This window comes from Cibotium barometz, chromosome 20, assembly GCF_041138505.1.
Source record: "Cibotium barometz isolate CiBa-2024 chromosome 20, ASM4113850v1, whole genome shotgun sequence".
NCBI lineage: Eukaryota > Viridiplantae > Streptophyta > Polypodiopsida > Cyatheales > Cibotiaceae > Cibotium > Cibotium barometz.
This window is the reverse complement of record NC_141065.1, coordinates 19394453-19409235: the sequence shown is the minus strand read 5'-3', so window position 1 is coordinate 19409235 and position 14783 is coordinate 19394453. Positions and strand designations below refer to the sequence as shown.

At 43.8% G+C, this 14783-nt stretch overlaps 1 protein-coding gene across 6 annotated transcripts in view; it reads left to right on the top strand.

The window, feature by feature from the left end:
• LOC147627633 (histone acetyltransferase HAC1-like) overlaps window positions 1-14553 on the top strand; it is a 52406-nt gene extending 37853 nt beyond the window's left edge. For all 6 annotated transcript variants that reach the window (XM_086814543.1, XM_086814547.1, XM_086814548.1 and 3 more), the window contains 5 exons: window positions 11590-11668; window positions 11768-12160; window positions 12608-12825; window positions 13130-13725; window positions 14284-14553. In XM_086814543.1, coding sequence (XP_086670669.1) covers window positions 11590-11668; window positions 11768-12160; window positions 12608-12825; window positions 13130-13244 — 805 coding nt within the window. In that variant the 3' untranslated portion in view covers window positions 13245-13725; window positions 14284-14553. The remainder of the gene's footprint in view (window positions 1-11589; window positions 11669-11767; window positions 12161-12607; window positions 12826-13129; window positions 13726-14283) is intronic.
• Window positions 14554-14783: the final 230 nt, after the last annotated feature.

Below are 14783 nucleotides of genomic sequence, written 5' to 3'. Positions count from 1 at the left end.
GGAATGTCACGCTCCACCTTATGCTGGTCATAGAGGTATTTTACCTACGACACGCATGATCGAAAGATATTTCTTTTGGCCAAGTATGCGTAAAGACATTGAGGCATATGTACGTGCATGTATTACTTGCCAAAAGGTGAAATTTGATAGGCAAAAGCCTCCAGGTTTACTTCAGCCATTGCCTATTCCCTCGTAGCCATGGGAAAGCATTACTATGGACTTCATTATGGATATGCCTAGATCCCAGCATGGGAATGATACCCATAGTTGATAGGTTTAGCAAGCAAGCTCACTTCTTGCCTGTCAAGAAAACCATTAAAGTTGATTATATGGTGAAGCTTTTTCTTGCTCACATATTCAAGCGTCATGGTATGCTGAAGTCCATCATTGGGGATAGAGATCCCAGGACTACGAACCTCTTTTGGAGAGCTTTATTTGATAACATGGACACTAAGCTTGAGTTCTCATTTGCTTATCACCCCCAAACAGATGGTCAAAGTGAGACTGCAAATTCTGTTGTGTTGGATTTGTTGAAGTGTTATGTGGCAGATCAAAAGAGTGCTTGGGAGAAGTATCTTCCACTTGTAGAGTTTGCCTACAACAACACAGTACATGCCTCCACGGAAAGGCCCTGTTTGAGATTATTTATGGCAGAGTGGTCTTGCCACCCATCCTTCGTACAAAGGATGAGATTTTTGTAGCCGGTGAGTATGTGCGTGACTTGGATGTAGCCTTTTCTTAGGTGCGGACAGCCATTGCAAGGTCACAAGACAAGCATAAGAGGGCTGTTGACAAGTATAGAAGGGACATGCAAGTCAAGGAAGGTGATTGGGTATTGCTGAAATTTGAGAAAGCTAGGCTTCGGAAGAGGCTAGGACGAGAGGGATCATATCCAAAGCTTTCTGCTCGATATTATGGACCCTTCAAAGTGGTTGACAAGAGCAATGCAGTGTCCTACAGGCTTGCTTTACCCGGCCATTGGAAGATTCACACTGCTTTTCACGTGAGTCTTTTGCGGAAGTATGTGGGGCCAAATCTAGAAGAGCTTGTCACAGAAGATCCGCCCGAGATTGATGAGCTTGAGGAGATTCTCTGGCCAGAGCAAATTGTATTTCACAAGGAGAGAAAGCTACCACATTGGAAGCTTTCCAGGAGATACCTTGTGAAATTCAAAAACGATTTACCCATTGATGCAAAGTGGGTAGATAAGGACTATTTCGTTGAATACCCACAGCTTTTACAGGCATATCTTGAGGCTTTTCAGTTGAGGACAACTATTTAGAAGCCCGAGGGGATGTCACCATTTGGTCCATCTCCATGTCTAGAGCCACTCTTCTGGGATTGTTACCCCATAGAGTGGCCAGATTTGTGCCATGTTCACATGGGGCCAAGCCGGTGTCCCATGTGAAAGGGCCAGCCTTTTGGTGTCACATGGATGGGAGCCAGATTCGTGCCACACGTGTGTGACCAGTACTGCGTCACATGGACGGGAACCGGTTTTGTGCCACCCGTGTGTGACCTGCTTCGTGCTGTATGGATGGGAGTTTGTTGGTGCCACCCGTGTATGGTCAGGATGGCGTCTTACCTATGGGATTGTCACTCCATAGGAAGACCAGGATATATGTTCATATTTCTGTCGTGCTAGTTCTATGCCCGACATGAACTTTTTGTACAAGTTTCATGAAAGGGAGATTTCGTCCATTACATGTGCACATGCATTTATGACTGCATGCATAAACTTGTTTTCGCATGATTTGTTTGCGTGTGTTTGCCTGTTTTGCCGTGCCAGTACACTGGACGGGGACGCCCCCAGTGTACCGTGGGAGTGCTTCTTGCTGACACATTGGTGTGGCGTGTGAACATGTGGTAAGTATTACCATTTTGGCCCTTCTAAAGTGTAAAATTCATAAACATTAGCTAACTTTAATGTTTATAAGTAAATGTGTTCACACACATTTAAAATTTGGTCCGGACACTTTCTAGTGTGGATGTCCATGAGCTAACCTTTGATTAAAGTGTGAATAATTAAAGTATCTATTGCATGAGCAACTTCTCTTTCCCCACACGTGGAAGATATGGAGAGGGGGTGGTTGATGAATGGTAGGCGACTACAGAAGCTGAGGAAGAGTTGATTTTTGGCCCTCTTGTACTCGCCTGTTGTACCCGCCTGCTGTACCTCTGTTGTACCCACCTGCTGTTGTCCTGTACTCGGCTGGCTGTGCCACCCCTGGTACCCGCCTGTGTACCTGCCCTGTACACGCCTGCAACTGCTGTACGCTTGTTGTACTTGCGTGCAAACAACACCCGACTGCTGTACGTGCTGTACGTGTGCTGTACTTGCCCTGTACACGCCTGCTGTACCTGCCTGCAAACAGCACCCGACTGTTGTAACTGATGTATGTGTGCTGTACCTGCCTTGTACACGCTTGCAGCTGCTGTATCCGTACTGTACCTGCCTGCAAACAGCACCCGACTGTTGTACTTGCCCTGTACCCGATTTTGTTGCTGCTGTAGTAGGCCTGTACTTGCTACAAAAATAAGCCGAAAGGCCGCCTCCTTCCAGACTATGACGGGAAAAAGAATGCCCAAGTTATTATCACTTGGCTTATCCAATTAGATGACTACTTAGAGATTTTTTCCGAAAGGGGCAAAATTAAGTGCACAAGCAACCACTTAGTGCGTTACGGCGGAATGTCGTCAAGCAAGGCAGGCATAACCCTAAGACTTGGAAGGAATTCCAAATATTAGTCAAGAAAAATTTGTTGCCTTCTCATTTCAAGGCCAAATCGAGGTGTGTTCATCCTAATATTCTCTTTAGGTGCCTGTATGATACACAATGTGGCATTTTTACCAAGGAGAAACCCGCAAATTCATCATACGGGCACAACACATTTCAAACCCAGTGCTATCAGTTCTGACTGATCCTCCTACCTGTACAAGGTGGTCTATAGGGGCCCTGTAACCGTTCCCTACAGGAGGCCTACAAATCGGAAGACAAAATACACATTTTAATATCACTTAACTAATATCAGCAATGGACATTATTAGCAACATTAAAACTGAAAATGACCAATAACACTTGACACCAACACTGGGACCGGAATGGGGCGGGGCCCTCAATACATTTACGTACAAGTGTCACAGGCCAATAGGCCAGATTTCTCCTCACATAGAGTGAGTAAAACTCAAACAATTAGGTACTTGTCGATGAAGTCTAGACAGTTGAAGAAGTCCCAAGTCACAAGCACACTCCCACCTTCACTGGGTGCACACCTGCCTTTCACTGGTCTTCCGAGACCGTGCACCAACAGGCCCACCCGTACTAGCACAAGCAAAGAGGTACACCGCAGAGGAAACATTGCTCTAGTTCTCCCAAATAAGCTTTGCTCCCGGACTCCCTAGTGTTTCTAACCTTCACTAGCTCTCAAAATTCAAACACGCCCTCAGAATTCTGAGTATGGTTAGCATAAACATGCTTTGTTCATGCTCTGCACAAAACTTAAAGAAATCTTTGAACTTAATTTAGAAAATATTAGTTTTACACAAAGAAGAAATACAAGGCACCTGGTATAGCTTGTAGCAGGAGTCAATGGAGATGCATTCCTTTCACCATGCCGTCAGGTCTACCTGGAACAGTAAGTACAGATCCTGGTATTCCTTATTAGAACCATAGTTACGGAAAGGCCTGAAACGGCTATTTTGGAGGGCTGAAATGCGTTTCGGGGTAGGTAGGGGACTGAAACACGTTTCAGTAACTCTAAAACGGCTGCCCGAAACGTTTCAGCTTGCCGTTTTCCACAACACCATGAACTAGTAAGAAAATGTCACACTACAACAATTGGTATCCATTTTATTCCCCTTTTATTCTTATAAACCATAAAATTCATGTCATAATGGGATCACATGTGCGTACAAACAATCATGAACTTTCAACCCCTCCCCTCCCTTAGCTCTCCTTGCTGACGTGGCGTTTTCCGTTTCCGTTTCCGTTTCGGTTGTCCTTGAAATTTTCGTTTCTGTTTCTGTTTCCATTTCCGTTTCCCTATTTCCCTCAACTATGATTAGAACTCTAGGCGCGAAGAGCTGCTTCAACGGTATGGTGAATACAAACTTCTTCCTCATCTTTAGATTCGGAAGAATCTTGTCTCCGCTTTGAAAGGGAGCAAGGAAGGTGGCAGGTGATGCACAGGTGCAAGAGCTACAGGCTTGAGGCTTGAAGTGAAGGCAATAGGCAAGGAGAAGCAGAAACGATGAGCCACAGAGAGGGAGAGAGAGAGTGAACTCGTTGAAATTGGGGAATGCCCACGTTTTCTCTTCTTGGGCCTTCCTTTATTAATAAGTGACCTTTTTAAAGTATTTGGCCATGTTCAATGTGAACATGGCCAAGGCTTTTAAACTTTAATAAAAGCCTTGTACAAAGTATATACAAATATACATGGGTCATTTAGGGCTTTAACCCCAACAACCTCCCACTTAAAGGCATAAATGGCGCCTTTAAGCTAAGTCACTCCCACCATCTGTATGCATAGCTGATGTTGTGCTTTGGGTAAGCACTTAGTGAGAGCATCTGCAGGATTTTGTGACGTATGAACCTTAACAACTGTGATAAGGCCATCCTCAAGCACTTCCCTAATGAAGTGATACCGCACGTCAATATGCTTTGTGCGCGCATGGAACATGGCATTCTTTGCCAGACATATGGCACTCTGGCTATCACAACCAAGCATAGGTGCCTTGTCAGGCAAACCAAACTCACTGCATAAACGTGCCAACCATATGGCTTCTTTGGAAGCCTCAGTGGCTGAAATATATTCAGCCTCTGTAGTAGACAGTGCAACTATCTTTTGTAGTCTAGAGCACCATGAGACAGCACCTCCTGCAAGAGTATATACATAACCACTTGTGGATTTGCGTGTATCCACATCACCAGCCATGTCAGAGTCACAAAATCCCTTCAATTCCAAAGGACCCTTACCATAACAAAGGCATTTGTTTTTAGTCCCTTTTAAATACCTCATAATGGACTTTACTGCATCCCAATGCAATTTGCCTGGATTAGCCATAAATCGGCTCACAACTCCCACTGCATGGGCTATGTCAGGCCTAGTAGCAACCATAGCATACATAAGTGAACCACAAGCTGATGCATAAGGAACACCTTGCATATCATTGGTTGCCTGATCAGATTTGGGGCAATCATCCTTGGAGAACTTAACATATGGCTGTAATGGCACACCAAGAGGCTTTGCATTAGCCATGTTAAACCTGTCCAGCACCTTTTCAATGTATTTTTCTTGAGACAAATACAATATGCGCTGGTCCCTTTGCCTTCTAATCCTTACTCCAAGAACATGTTCAGCTGCCCCAAGGTCTTTCATGGAAAACGCAGATTTCAGCTGCTGTTTAAGAGCATCAACAGTGCTTCTTTTCTTCCCAGCAATCAACATATCATCTACATAGAGCACAAGAATGATAGGGCTGCCATCCTCATCAAATTTTGTGTACAAACAGTGATCTGCATGGCTCCTTTTGTACCCATGTTTGAGCATGAAAGCATCAAACTTTTTGTACCATTGTCTAGAGGCTTGTTTCAGCCCATACAAGCTTCTTTTAAGCCTACATACCAAATGTTCCTTTCCAGGAATAACAAAGCCCTCGGGCTGCTTCATGTAAAGTTCCTCATCAACATCGCCATGCAAGAAAGCTGTATGCACATCCATTTGGTCTAATTCCAAATCAAGGGCAGCCGCTATGGCAAACAATACACGCAAAGTGGTCATCTTCACTACAGGAGAGAACACTTCCTGAAAGTCTATGCCCTTCGTTTGGGCATATCCCTTTGCAACCAGCCTTGCTTTATACTTGGGTTTTGCATCAACTGTCTTGATTTTATACACCCATTTGTTAGGAATGGCTTTCCTTCCCTTGGGCAATTCCACCAAGTCCCAAGTATCATTCGAATGCAAAGCTTTGATCTCTTCCTGCATAGCAAGCTCCCACTTCTTACTGTGCTCACATGTCTTTGCCTCTTTATAAGTAAGAGGCTCCCCCTCATCTGTCAGCATAATATAATGCAAAGAGGGATCATATCTACTCACATTCCGCCTTGGACGAGTCGACCGCCTTACCCAATGATCCACATTCTCTGGCAATGGGTCTACATCAGGTGGCACAATCAAATCATCAACAAGGGGCTGCTGTACATCATTTTCAGCCCCGTTTTCAGCATTGTTATGTGGCTGCAAATGCCCTTCAGGAGCCTCATTTTGCTGTCCAACATCATCTGGCTCAAACACCACTGGTTCATCAACATTTTCAGTCATATGTGGTGCATCCTGAGGGTCAAAATCAGGCCTAATAGGTGGCTGTACATGCTGAAATTTGACCTTTTTATGGTCATCCTTAGAGGCACAATTGTTTTTAAGCAGCTTTGCCTCATTAAAAACGACATCCCGGCTGCGCACAACCTTTTTGAGTTGAGGTAACCAAATCCTGTAGCCCATTTCACCTTCTTCACCATATCCCATGAAGAGGCCTTTAATGGACTTTGCATCCAACTTACTCCTCAACTCAGGTCTTATATGCACAAACGCTTCGCAACCAAAGACGCGTAAGTGATCATATGAAGCAGGTTTGCCAGACCAAACCTCCTCAGGGATGTCACCTTTCAAAGACATGTGAGGGGATCGATTACATATATGCACTGCAGTTTTTAGAGCTTCTCCCCAAAATCCATGAGGGAGATTAGCTGTGGACAGCATGCATCTCACCCTCTCACATAGAGTCCTATTATATCTTTCAGCCACACCATTAGAAGAGGGGCTGTATGGAACAGTAAGCTCCCTCTTAATGCCCAAATTTTCACAAAATTTATTAAATTCACCACTTGTGAACTCACCCCCATTATCCGTACGCAAGCATTTCAGCTTTCTACCTGTTTGGGTGGTCACAAATGCATGAAACTTCTTAAACGCAGCAAAGGCTTCATCCTTAGATCTGAGCAAATGAACCCAAATTTTTCTAGAATGATCATCAACAAAGGAAACAAAGTAGTGTGCACCCCCCATAGATTTGGTAGGCATGCTACAAACATCAGAATGTACAAGATCAAGCACATTAGATTTGCGAGAGACACCGGAGTAATAAGAACTTTTCACTTGCTTGCCATATTGACATTCATTACAAAAGTCAAGCTTTGTGCCTTTAGCATCAAGCTTATTCAAATTACAAAGCTTAGTAAGGCCTTTGTGGCTCATATGGCCAAGCCTCTTATGCCACAACTCCATATGTGAGTTAATTTCAGCCAAAGCAATAAATTTGCCCGACAAGGCCTTTCCATGCAAGCAGTAAAGTGTCCCTTTCTTTGTACCTTTCACAATCAGCCTTGAGCCTTTAGTCATTTTCCATGATCCTCTCTCAAACAAAATGCTGTAACCATGCATATCCATCTGTCCAACAGAAAGCAGACTCTTCTTGATTCCTGGCACATATCTAACATCATGTAAGACAAGCTCATTTGTGCCATCTGTGGAAAGATGCACAGTGCCAATACCCTCAATGGAACATGCATGATTGTTTCCCAGGTATACATGGCCATGGCTGCCTGCAACAAAAGTAGAAAAACACTCCTTGATAGGAGTCACATGAAATGAAGCACCGGAATCGACTATCCAAGTCTGGGATAATGCATCATTAACAGTCAATAAAGCATCAATTAGATCACACTTGGTGATCTGCATATCCTGTGTATGAACATTGAGAGAGGCATCAAGCTCATGAGCATCATCGGCTGACAAAGTGGCACATAAGATGTCTTCTACATCTGATAGCTCCTCAATAACAACACTAGAGGCCACATTGGCCTTCTCCTTGTTCTTTGGGCTGTCCTGTGCATCTGTCTTGATCTCCTTCTTCTCTTTCTTTTTGTCTCCACCACTCTTCTTCCTTTCCAACTCTGCCTTATAGTACCTGCAGTCAGGTTTCTTGTGACCTTTCCTGCCACATTGATAGCATGTCACATCACTCTTGCCTTTGCTGGCATTTCCCCTTTCTCTACTCTTACTCTTACTCCTTTGTGCATAATCAGTCTTCTTTTCTGTCCTGCCTCTAACCATGTTGGCTGAACTGCCACCCTCTCCACTTGCTTTCCTCCTGATTTCTTCGTTCAATATAGAACCCCTAACACCATCAAAGGTCAAATTGGGATTGTTTGACAATGAGACCACCAAAGTCTCCCAAGAATCAGGTAGAGTCATCAGCAAGAAGATAGCCTTGAGCTTATCTTCAAAAGGGGGCAAACCTGAGTCCTGTAACTGAGATAAAGTACCTGTAAACAACGACAAGTGCTCTGCAGCGCTCTTGGACTCATCTAACTGCATGCCAACAAGTTTCCGCATCAAATGCACCTGATTAACTGGGGTCGTATTCTCATACGTTGCCTTCAATTTCTCCCACAACTCAAACGCATTGACAAGACCCTTGAGGTCTACCAAGATCTCGTCAGAGACGGCCATTTTAATGTAGGTAATGGCTTTCTTGTTCAATGTAAGCCATGCTGCATCTGACATATCTTCTGGCTTCTCTGCTTCAAGTGCCCTGTCACAATCTTTAAGGAAGAGGATTCCTTGAATCCTATCCTTCCAAAGATCAAAACCTGTTCCCTCAAACCGCTTGATCTCAAAGAGATTCTTGACGTCAGAGGAAGTCGATGCCATAGTTGCACAAACGAGAGGGCTTAAGTGCTGAAATTTTTTGGGCAAACTGCACCAAAACCGAACTGTAGCCTCACCGCAATGTGCATAGCAACTCCAAAGGGTCACAGGAGCAAATCGAGCCAAAATATGCAAGTTTAGGCAAGAATAATCAATTCTGAATTTTCTGCGCAGAAAATTCAGCAAGCTGATTTTTGCCCAAAAACAACAAAAATTGTTGTTTTCTACCTCACAAAGCGTACATAATGCAGAAGCACAGCCTTTGGGAGCATATGTAGGCAAAAGCCCCAATTTTTAGCATAAATGTGCAGCAAATTGACTCGAAATAGGCATTTCGCATCCAAAACTTGCTTAATGCTGGCAAATTACATCAATTAATACATTCCCCAATCGAAATACATCACATGTACATTTGCATAAACCTGCGCAAATCTGTAATTTGCTGTGAAAACCCTGTTTTTGACCTGTTTTTCAGCAAATTTGGCCGATGTAGGGTAGTAGGGACCATGTACAAGTGTTCCCACAACTTAATACATCAAGATAAAACCTGCACTTCGCTGTAATAACCTGTTTTTGACCTAAAAACAGCCTGTTTTGGGCTGTTTTGTCAATGCCGGCACCCGTAGGGACCCGGGAAACAAGGGGCTTCGCGATGGAAAGCAATTTTGTCGCGATAGAAACCCTTTTTACTTGCTGTCCAGCCACCTGCTCAGAAATTTGGGAAACCCTAGAGGCTCTGATACCAGTTGAAAGGGAGCAAGGAAGGTGGCAGGTGATGCACAGGTGCAAGAGCTACAGGCTTGAGGCTTGAAGTGAAGGCAATAGGCAAGGAGAAGCAGAAACGATGAGCCACAGAGAGGGAGAGAGAGAGTGAACTCGTTGAAATTGGGGAATGCCCACGTTTTCTCTTCTTGGGCCTTCCTTTATTAATAAGTGACCTTTTTAAAGTATTTGGCCATGTTCAATGTGAACATGGCCAAGGCTTTTAAACTTTAATAAAAGCCTTGTACAAAGTATATACAAATATACATGGGTCATTTAGGGCTTTAACCCCAACACGCTTTTGCCTTGAGACCATGTGGTTGAGCCGTCGAAGTTGCCTACGATGGTACCACCATGAGAGGCAAGCGGAAGAAATCGAATCAGTTTCGGGTTGCGAAGATTTTGGAGGATGCCCCGTTGGCTTCTGGGGCGTTTTCTAAATGTCGCACATTCAAGGTGGCACCTTTGGATTAGGTAGGTATTATTCTACGCCTGGATTTTGTCATGTTTCTGGATCATCTAGGTATATCTTTATTATAAAGTGAATTTGGGCATGTTCTTGGATTTATCTAGGTATATCTTTATGCTGTATTAGCGGACATGCAAATTTCACATTGTGAAGTTTTCGTCCAAGTTAGGGCCTTGTTCTATGGTTTGGGGACGAAGTTACAGTTAAGTACCACCTTTCATTCCAGTTAGATGGCCAGATCAAGAGTATGAACAAGACTATGATCATGATGCTGTGGTGTTATTATCAGGAGCATCAAGCTCCCATTGGAGGATGCATCCGTTTTTTCATTTGAGCAACCTTGTAGAGTATCATTAGCCGGATGAGGATGAACATGAGTTGGTGGATTACTGGAGGTCTTAGTACCGGAGCAGTTTGATTTGCACTAGTACAAGTGAGGTTCTCGTGAAAGCAGCTCCAGTATCTCCTCTGGTTCAAGGGCTACCCAATCGAGCAGGTAGTCTGGTTTGATGAGGATCTGTTCATGGATGAGTCTCGCCTGTTGTTGAGAGCTTATCAAGAGGCCATGGAGCTGAGGACAACTGCGATGCAAGTAGAGGAGAATGTGACACACCTACAAGTATGCATTTCACAACCGGACATAAGATAGCAGCTGAAAGGCATAGTCGAACAATGCAGGTGACACATGGTGATGTGGCACTGCCATGTGGCAGTTACGTATAGGTGGCCGACAACATTACTACTGTATAGAGTGCTTCTCTATAGGCGAAGTGCTAGTGAGTAGTGTACAATAGGTCATAGGGGTGTGATTTGACGTCTTCATTCTCAGCCACATCCTGTACTTGAATTTCAGTTATATCACTTCTTTCTTGTACATAATACAGAGCAGTAGTTTAGGACTCGTGTGTGCTGTATGTGTGATTCTGCCGCACTCTTCTTTCTATATGTGGAAAACCCTAGCACTTAGGCACAAGTGTTGTGTACTATCTCACACAATGCAAATGATAGTTTGCCAATTATTTTATGAAATCAATCAATCCTAACAATCACATTTTTAGGCACAAACTATACACCAATCAATGATTACTAGCGACGTATGAACGCAAGGTATCACCCTCTCATACAAACCAATCTAGCAATTTATCAAGGCCTCAAACATATATCACTTGTTAACTACCCATGATATTAACCTCACTTAGCATTGTTTAGGCGTCCCCCAAAATATTTAAGAGGGCAATCACTTGACAATACTAGCTCCCAGTCAATCATTGGCACTGCTCCATGTAGTTGCTTACCAAAGTACCTCTCCTCATCTCCATCCATGTACCATGCATAAGGAAAACCACCCACACTGATCTGAAGGGTCTGCCTTGGTTCTTTTTCTTTGACTTTGACTGTGACTTCTGATTTGATGCGTTCTCTCAAGTGTTGCTGCATGATGCTGCCAACAGTCTCGTGCAGATCTTGCTTCATCTCTGCTTTCACCTGAGAGAGAGAGAGAGTTGAGGAGGTGAAGTTGGGGCGGGCGGGGGCGGGGGGAGTTGGAATGCCTAGTGAATTATATATTTGAAAAAAATCTACTGCAGGATGCAACATATTACATGTGTAGTTTCAACATGTTAATCAGTTATACACTCTTATTTTCAGGTGCTATGTTGCCGAGCAGAAGCTTGATGAGTGGGACAGGCATCCCATGAACAGCAAAGAGGCACATCAGTTGGTTCCTGTAAGCGGCTGTGGCTGTAAAATTCTACTGTAATCGATAAAGCATGCTGTGTAATTTTTCTTTACTTTGTAGGCACTGATTGTTTGTCTGGAATAGCAGATAGAATCGATGGAGACTTTGCCTGATACCAAAGACCAGGATGAGATCATGGAAAGCGAGTTCTTTGACACTCGACAAGCCTTTCTAAGCCTTTGTCAAGGCAACCACTATCAATACGATACACTGCGGCGAGCCAAGAATTCCTCTATGATGGTTCTCTACCATCTGCATAACCCGACGGCTCCCGCTTATGTAACGACCTGCAATATATGTCACCGTGACATTGAGACAGGCCAAGGGTGGCGTTGTGAGACATGTCCTGATTTCGACCTTTGCAGTTCTTGCTATTCTAAGGATGATTCAATCAAGCATCCACATAAGCTAGTACCTCATCCATCTGCAACAGAACGCGAGGCCCAAAGCAAGGAGGCAAGACAACAACGAGTTTTACAGGTGAACTGGTTTTGTGGAGTAAACACTTGTGAGGGTATGCTGCAGTTTTCCTTAAGGTGGGGTTTGATCAACCCGCCATGCGTCCTCTATGACCAGCCCTGGCAAATTTGTCCCATAGCATAGCTTGTATATTCTGTCTGCTTAGCTCATCGTCCTGTTCTGGCATCCCACCTAGTATGAGATTGGGAGCTCTCCTTTGCCTCTCTTGTTTCTCTGAGCTAAGGATATGCATCTCTCTGACGTTGTGACCGTCTCTTGCAAGATGACAGGAGATTTTTTTGCACTTGCTCCAAAATGTGACACGTTTTAATACTTTCAGGGAGCTCTTGCAATTCTTGCTGCATGTGTGCGCGCATGAGAGAGAGTGTGTGAGAGAGAGAGAGAGAGAGAGAGAGAGAGAGAGAGAGAGAGAGAGAGAGACAAATTTGTCTCTTGGACTGCAAACAGCTTCGCAAAATGTTGGACCTTCTGGTACATGCGTCGCAGTGTTGTTCTGCGCAATGTCAGTATCCAAACTGTCGCAGAGTTAAAGGACTTTTCCGGCATGGCATGACTTGTAGGACTCGTGCATCAGGGGGGTGCCACCTATGCAAGAAGATGTGGTATCTCTTGCAGTTACATGCACGTGCCTGCAAAGAGGCTGAATGCCGAGTGCCCCGTTGCAAGTAAGTCCTTGCCAAATCATCATTTTTCTTTTAACTATTTTACAGTTTTTAAGTATTAGAAGGGGGGAAGCCCTTGGTCAAGCCATGAATAAAAATTGAAGCATGTTAAAAAAGCACTCTTTCCAAAAACCAAGTTTTTTTTCTTCTTTTGGTGGATACATTGAATTCATGTTACACATCACCACTTAAATTTACTAGGTTTTTCTTCTTTCAAATTTTTTGTCCATGGTTCCACTTTTTGACCTCTATCATATATAGCAAGATGAAGTTTAGTGGTTAATGTTTTGTAACTTGTACATGGCAGAGATTTGAAAGAGCATCTCAGACGACTCCAGCAGCAGATGGAGTCGCGCCGCCGAGCTGCTGTCATGGAAATGATGAGGCAGCGCACAGCAGAGGCCACTGCAGGCATGTCATGATCTGATATATACATGCAAGGAGTCCATGAGGTGAAGGCCATGGCAATTAGTTGAAACCTCATTGAAGTTTGTGTAATTATGCCCATGGCAACATACACATAGATTGCCCGTATGTAGCCGTTAATGGGATTCACCTTTGACAATCTGTGGACATTTTGCCTAGTTACATATGGTCTGCCTTGCAGGCACCTTGTAAAGTATAAAATAGAAAGAAAGGCAAGACAAGCGAGGCCTTTCTTTCCGTTCACACGTTGGGATTGGGGAAATTTCTTGTACTGATTAGCTTTGCAGCGTTGTGATTTTAAGCTTGGCTTGGGCCGCATAGAAGCTGATCAGGCAATGAGTGCACAAACGTGCGCATTCCGCTTCCCTTGGCTTAAGGATGATTCAGAAGTTGTAGAGAATTTTGACCCATTGTTTCTATTTTGTACACACGATTCAGGGCTTGGCTGCATGGATGCCACTGCAACAGTCTCACATGGTAAGCCACGTCTGTTGGTGGAGTTTTTTGAGAAAAAAGAAAATGTCTTTTTGGCCTGCTCTTGTAAAAGGAAGGCATAAGTAATGCATTGAAATTTTGGCTTGCAAAGCAAAAAGTATTACTCAAATTTAAAAAATACTTTTCAGGATCTCCCTTCTTTATGTCCTCTTTTTTCTCTTCTTCACGTCATCTCTCTCTCTCTCTCTTTCTCTCTCTCTCTCTCTCTCTCCTCTTTCTCTTTCTCTTTCTCATCCTCTTCTTTTTCTTCATCTTCTCCCTCTTCCTCTCCCTCCTCTTATTCGTCTTCCTCCTGGTCTACTTCCTCTTCTTCTCCTCCCTTCTTCTTCCTGATCCTTCTCCTCTTCCTGTTCATTTTCCTCTTCTCCCCCCGCTCTCTGTCTCTGTCTCTCTCTCTCTCTCTCTCTCTCTCTCTCTCTCACAACGATGGTCCCTGTAGAGAATTTCTCTCTTGAACTATATGTATAGAATGAGTTAACTGATGTAAGTTGAAATAACAATTATGCTTCTTTTGATAGTTTTTCCTTGTGTAATGGATAGGAAGTGGGAGTTTTATGCACTAGCTCATGGAAGCAGGTGTTTCGTGAAGCCACAACAAGAACTCTGTAAAGAAGCAAGGTACACCGCATGAAAGATTTTGCTTCTAGCAGCTGTGTTTGAGGCTGTTCCAAAAAGTGTACAGTAATTTTTAGGGTCTGTAGTTTGCTGTTTTTTCTTATCATTTTCTAGGAGTCTTTGATAGGCTGTTGCTTCTTGTAAAATGGACAGTCCCTTTTTAAAAGCTGGATGGATACCATTTGGCATTGAAAATTGCGCCCCCCCCCAAACAACCCTCCCCCCAAAAAAAATCTGTCTTTTTGAAAAAGCTAATATGCAAGGGTCCCCCATCTGTCTCTTTGAAAAAACTACCACTTGAAAAGTGAAATGAAGCTCATAGCTTGGTTTAAATGTGCAATTAAGTTGTCAGCAGGCCTTTGCCTGAGCGGCTATCATACCATGCCGCCTAGAAAGGTGGTGTGAATTCAAGTGCTGAAATCAAT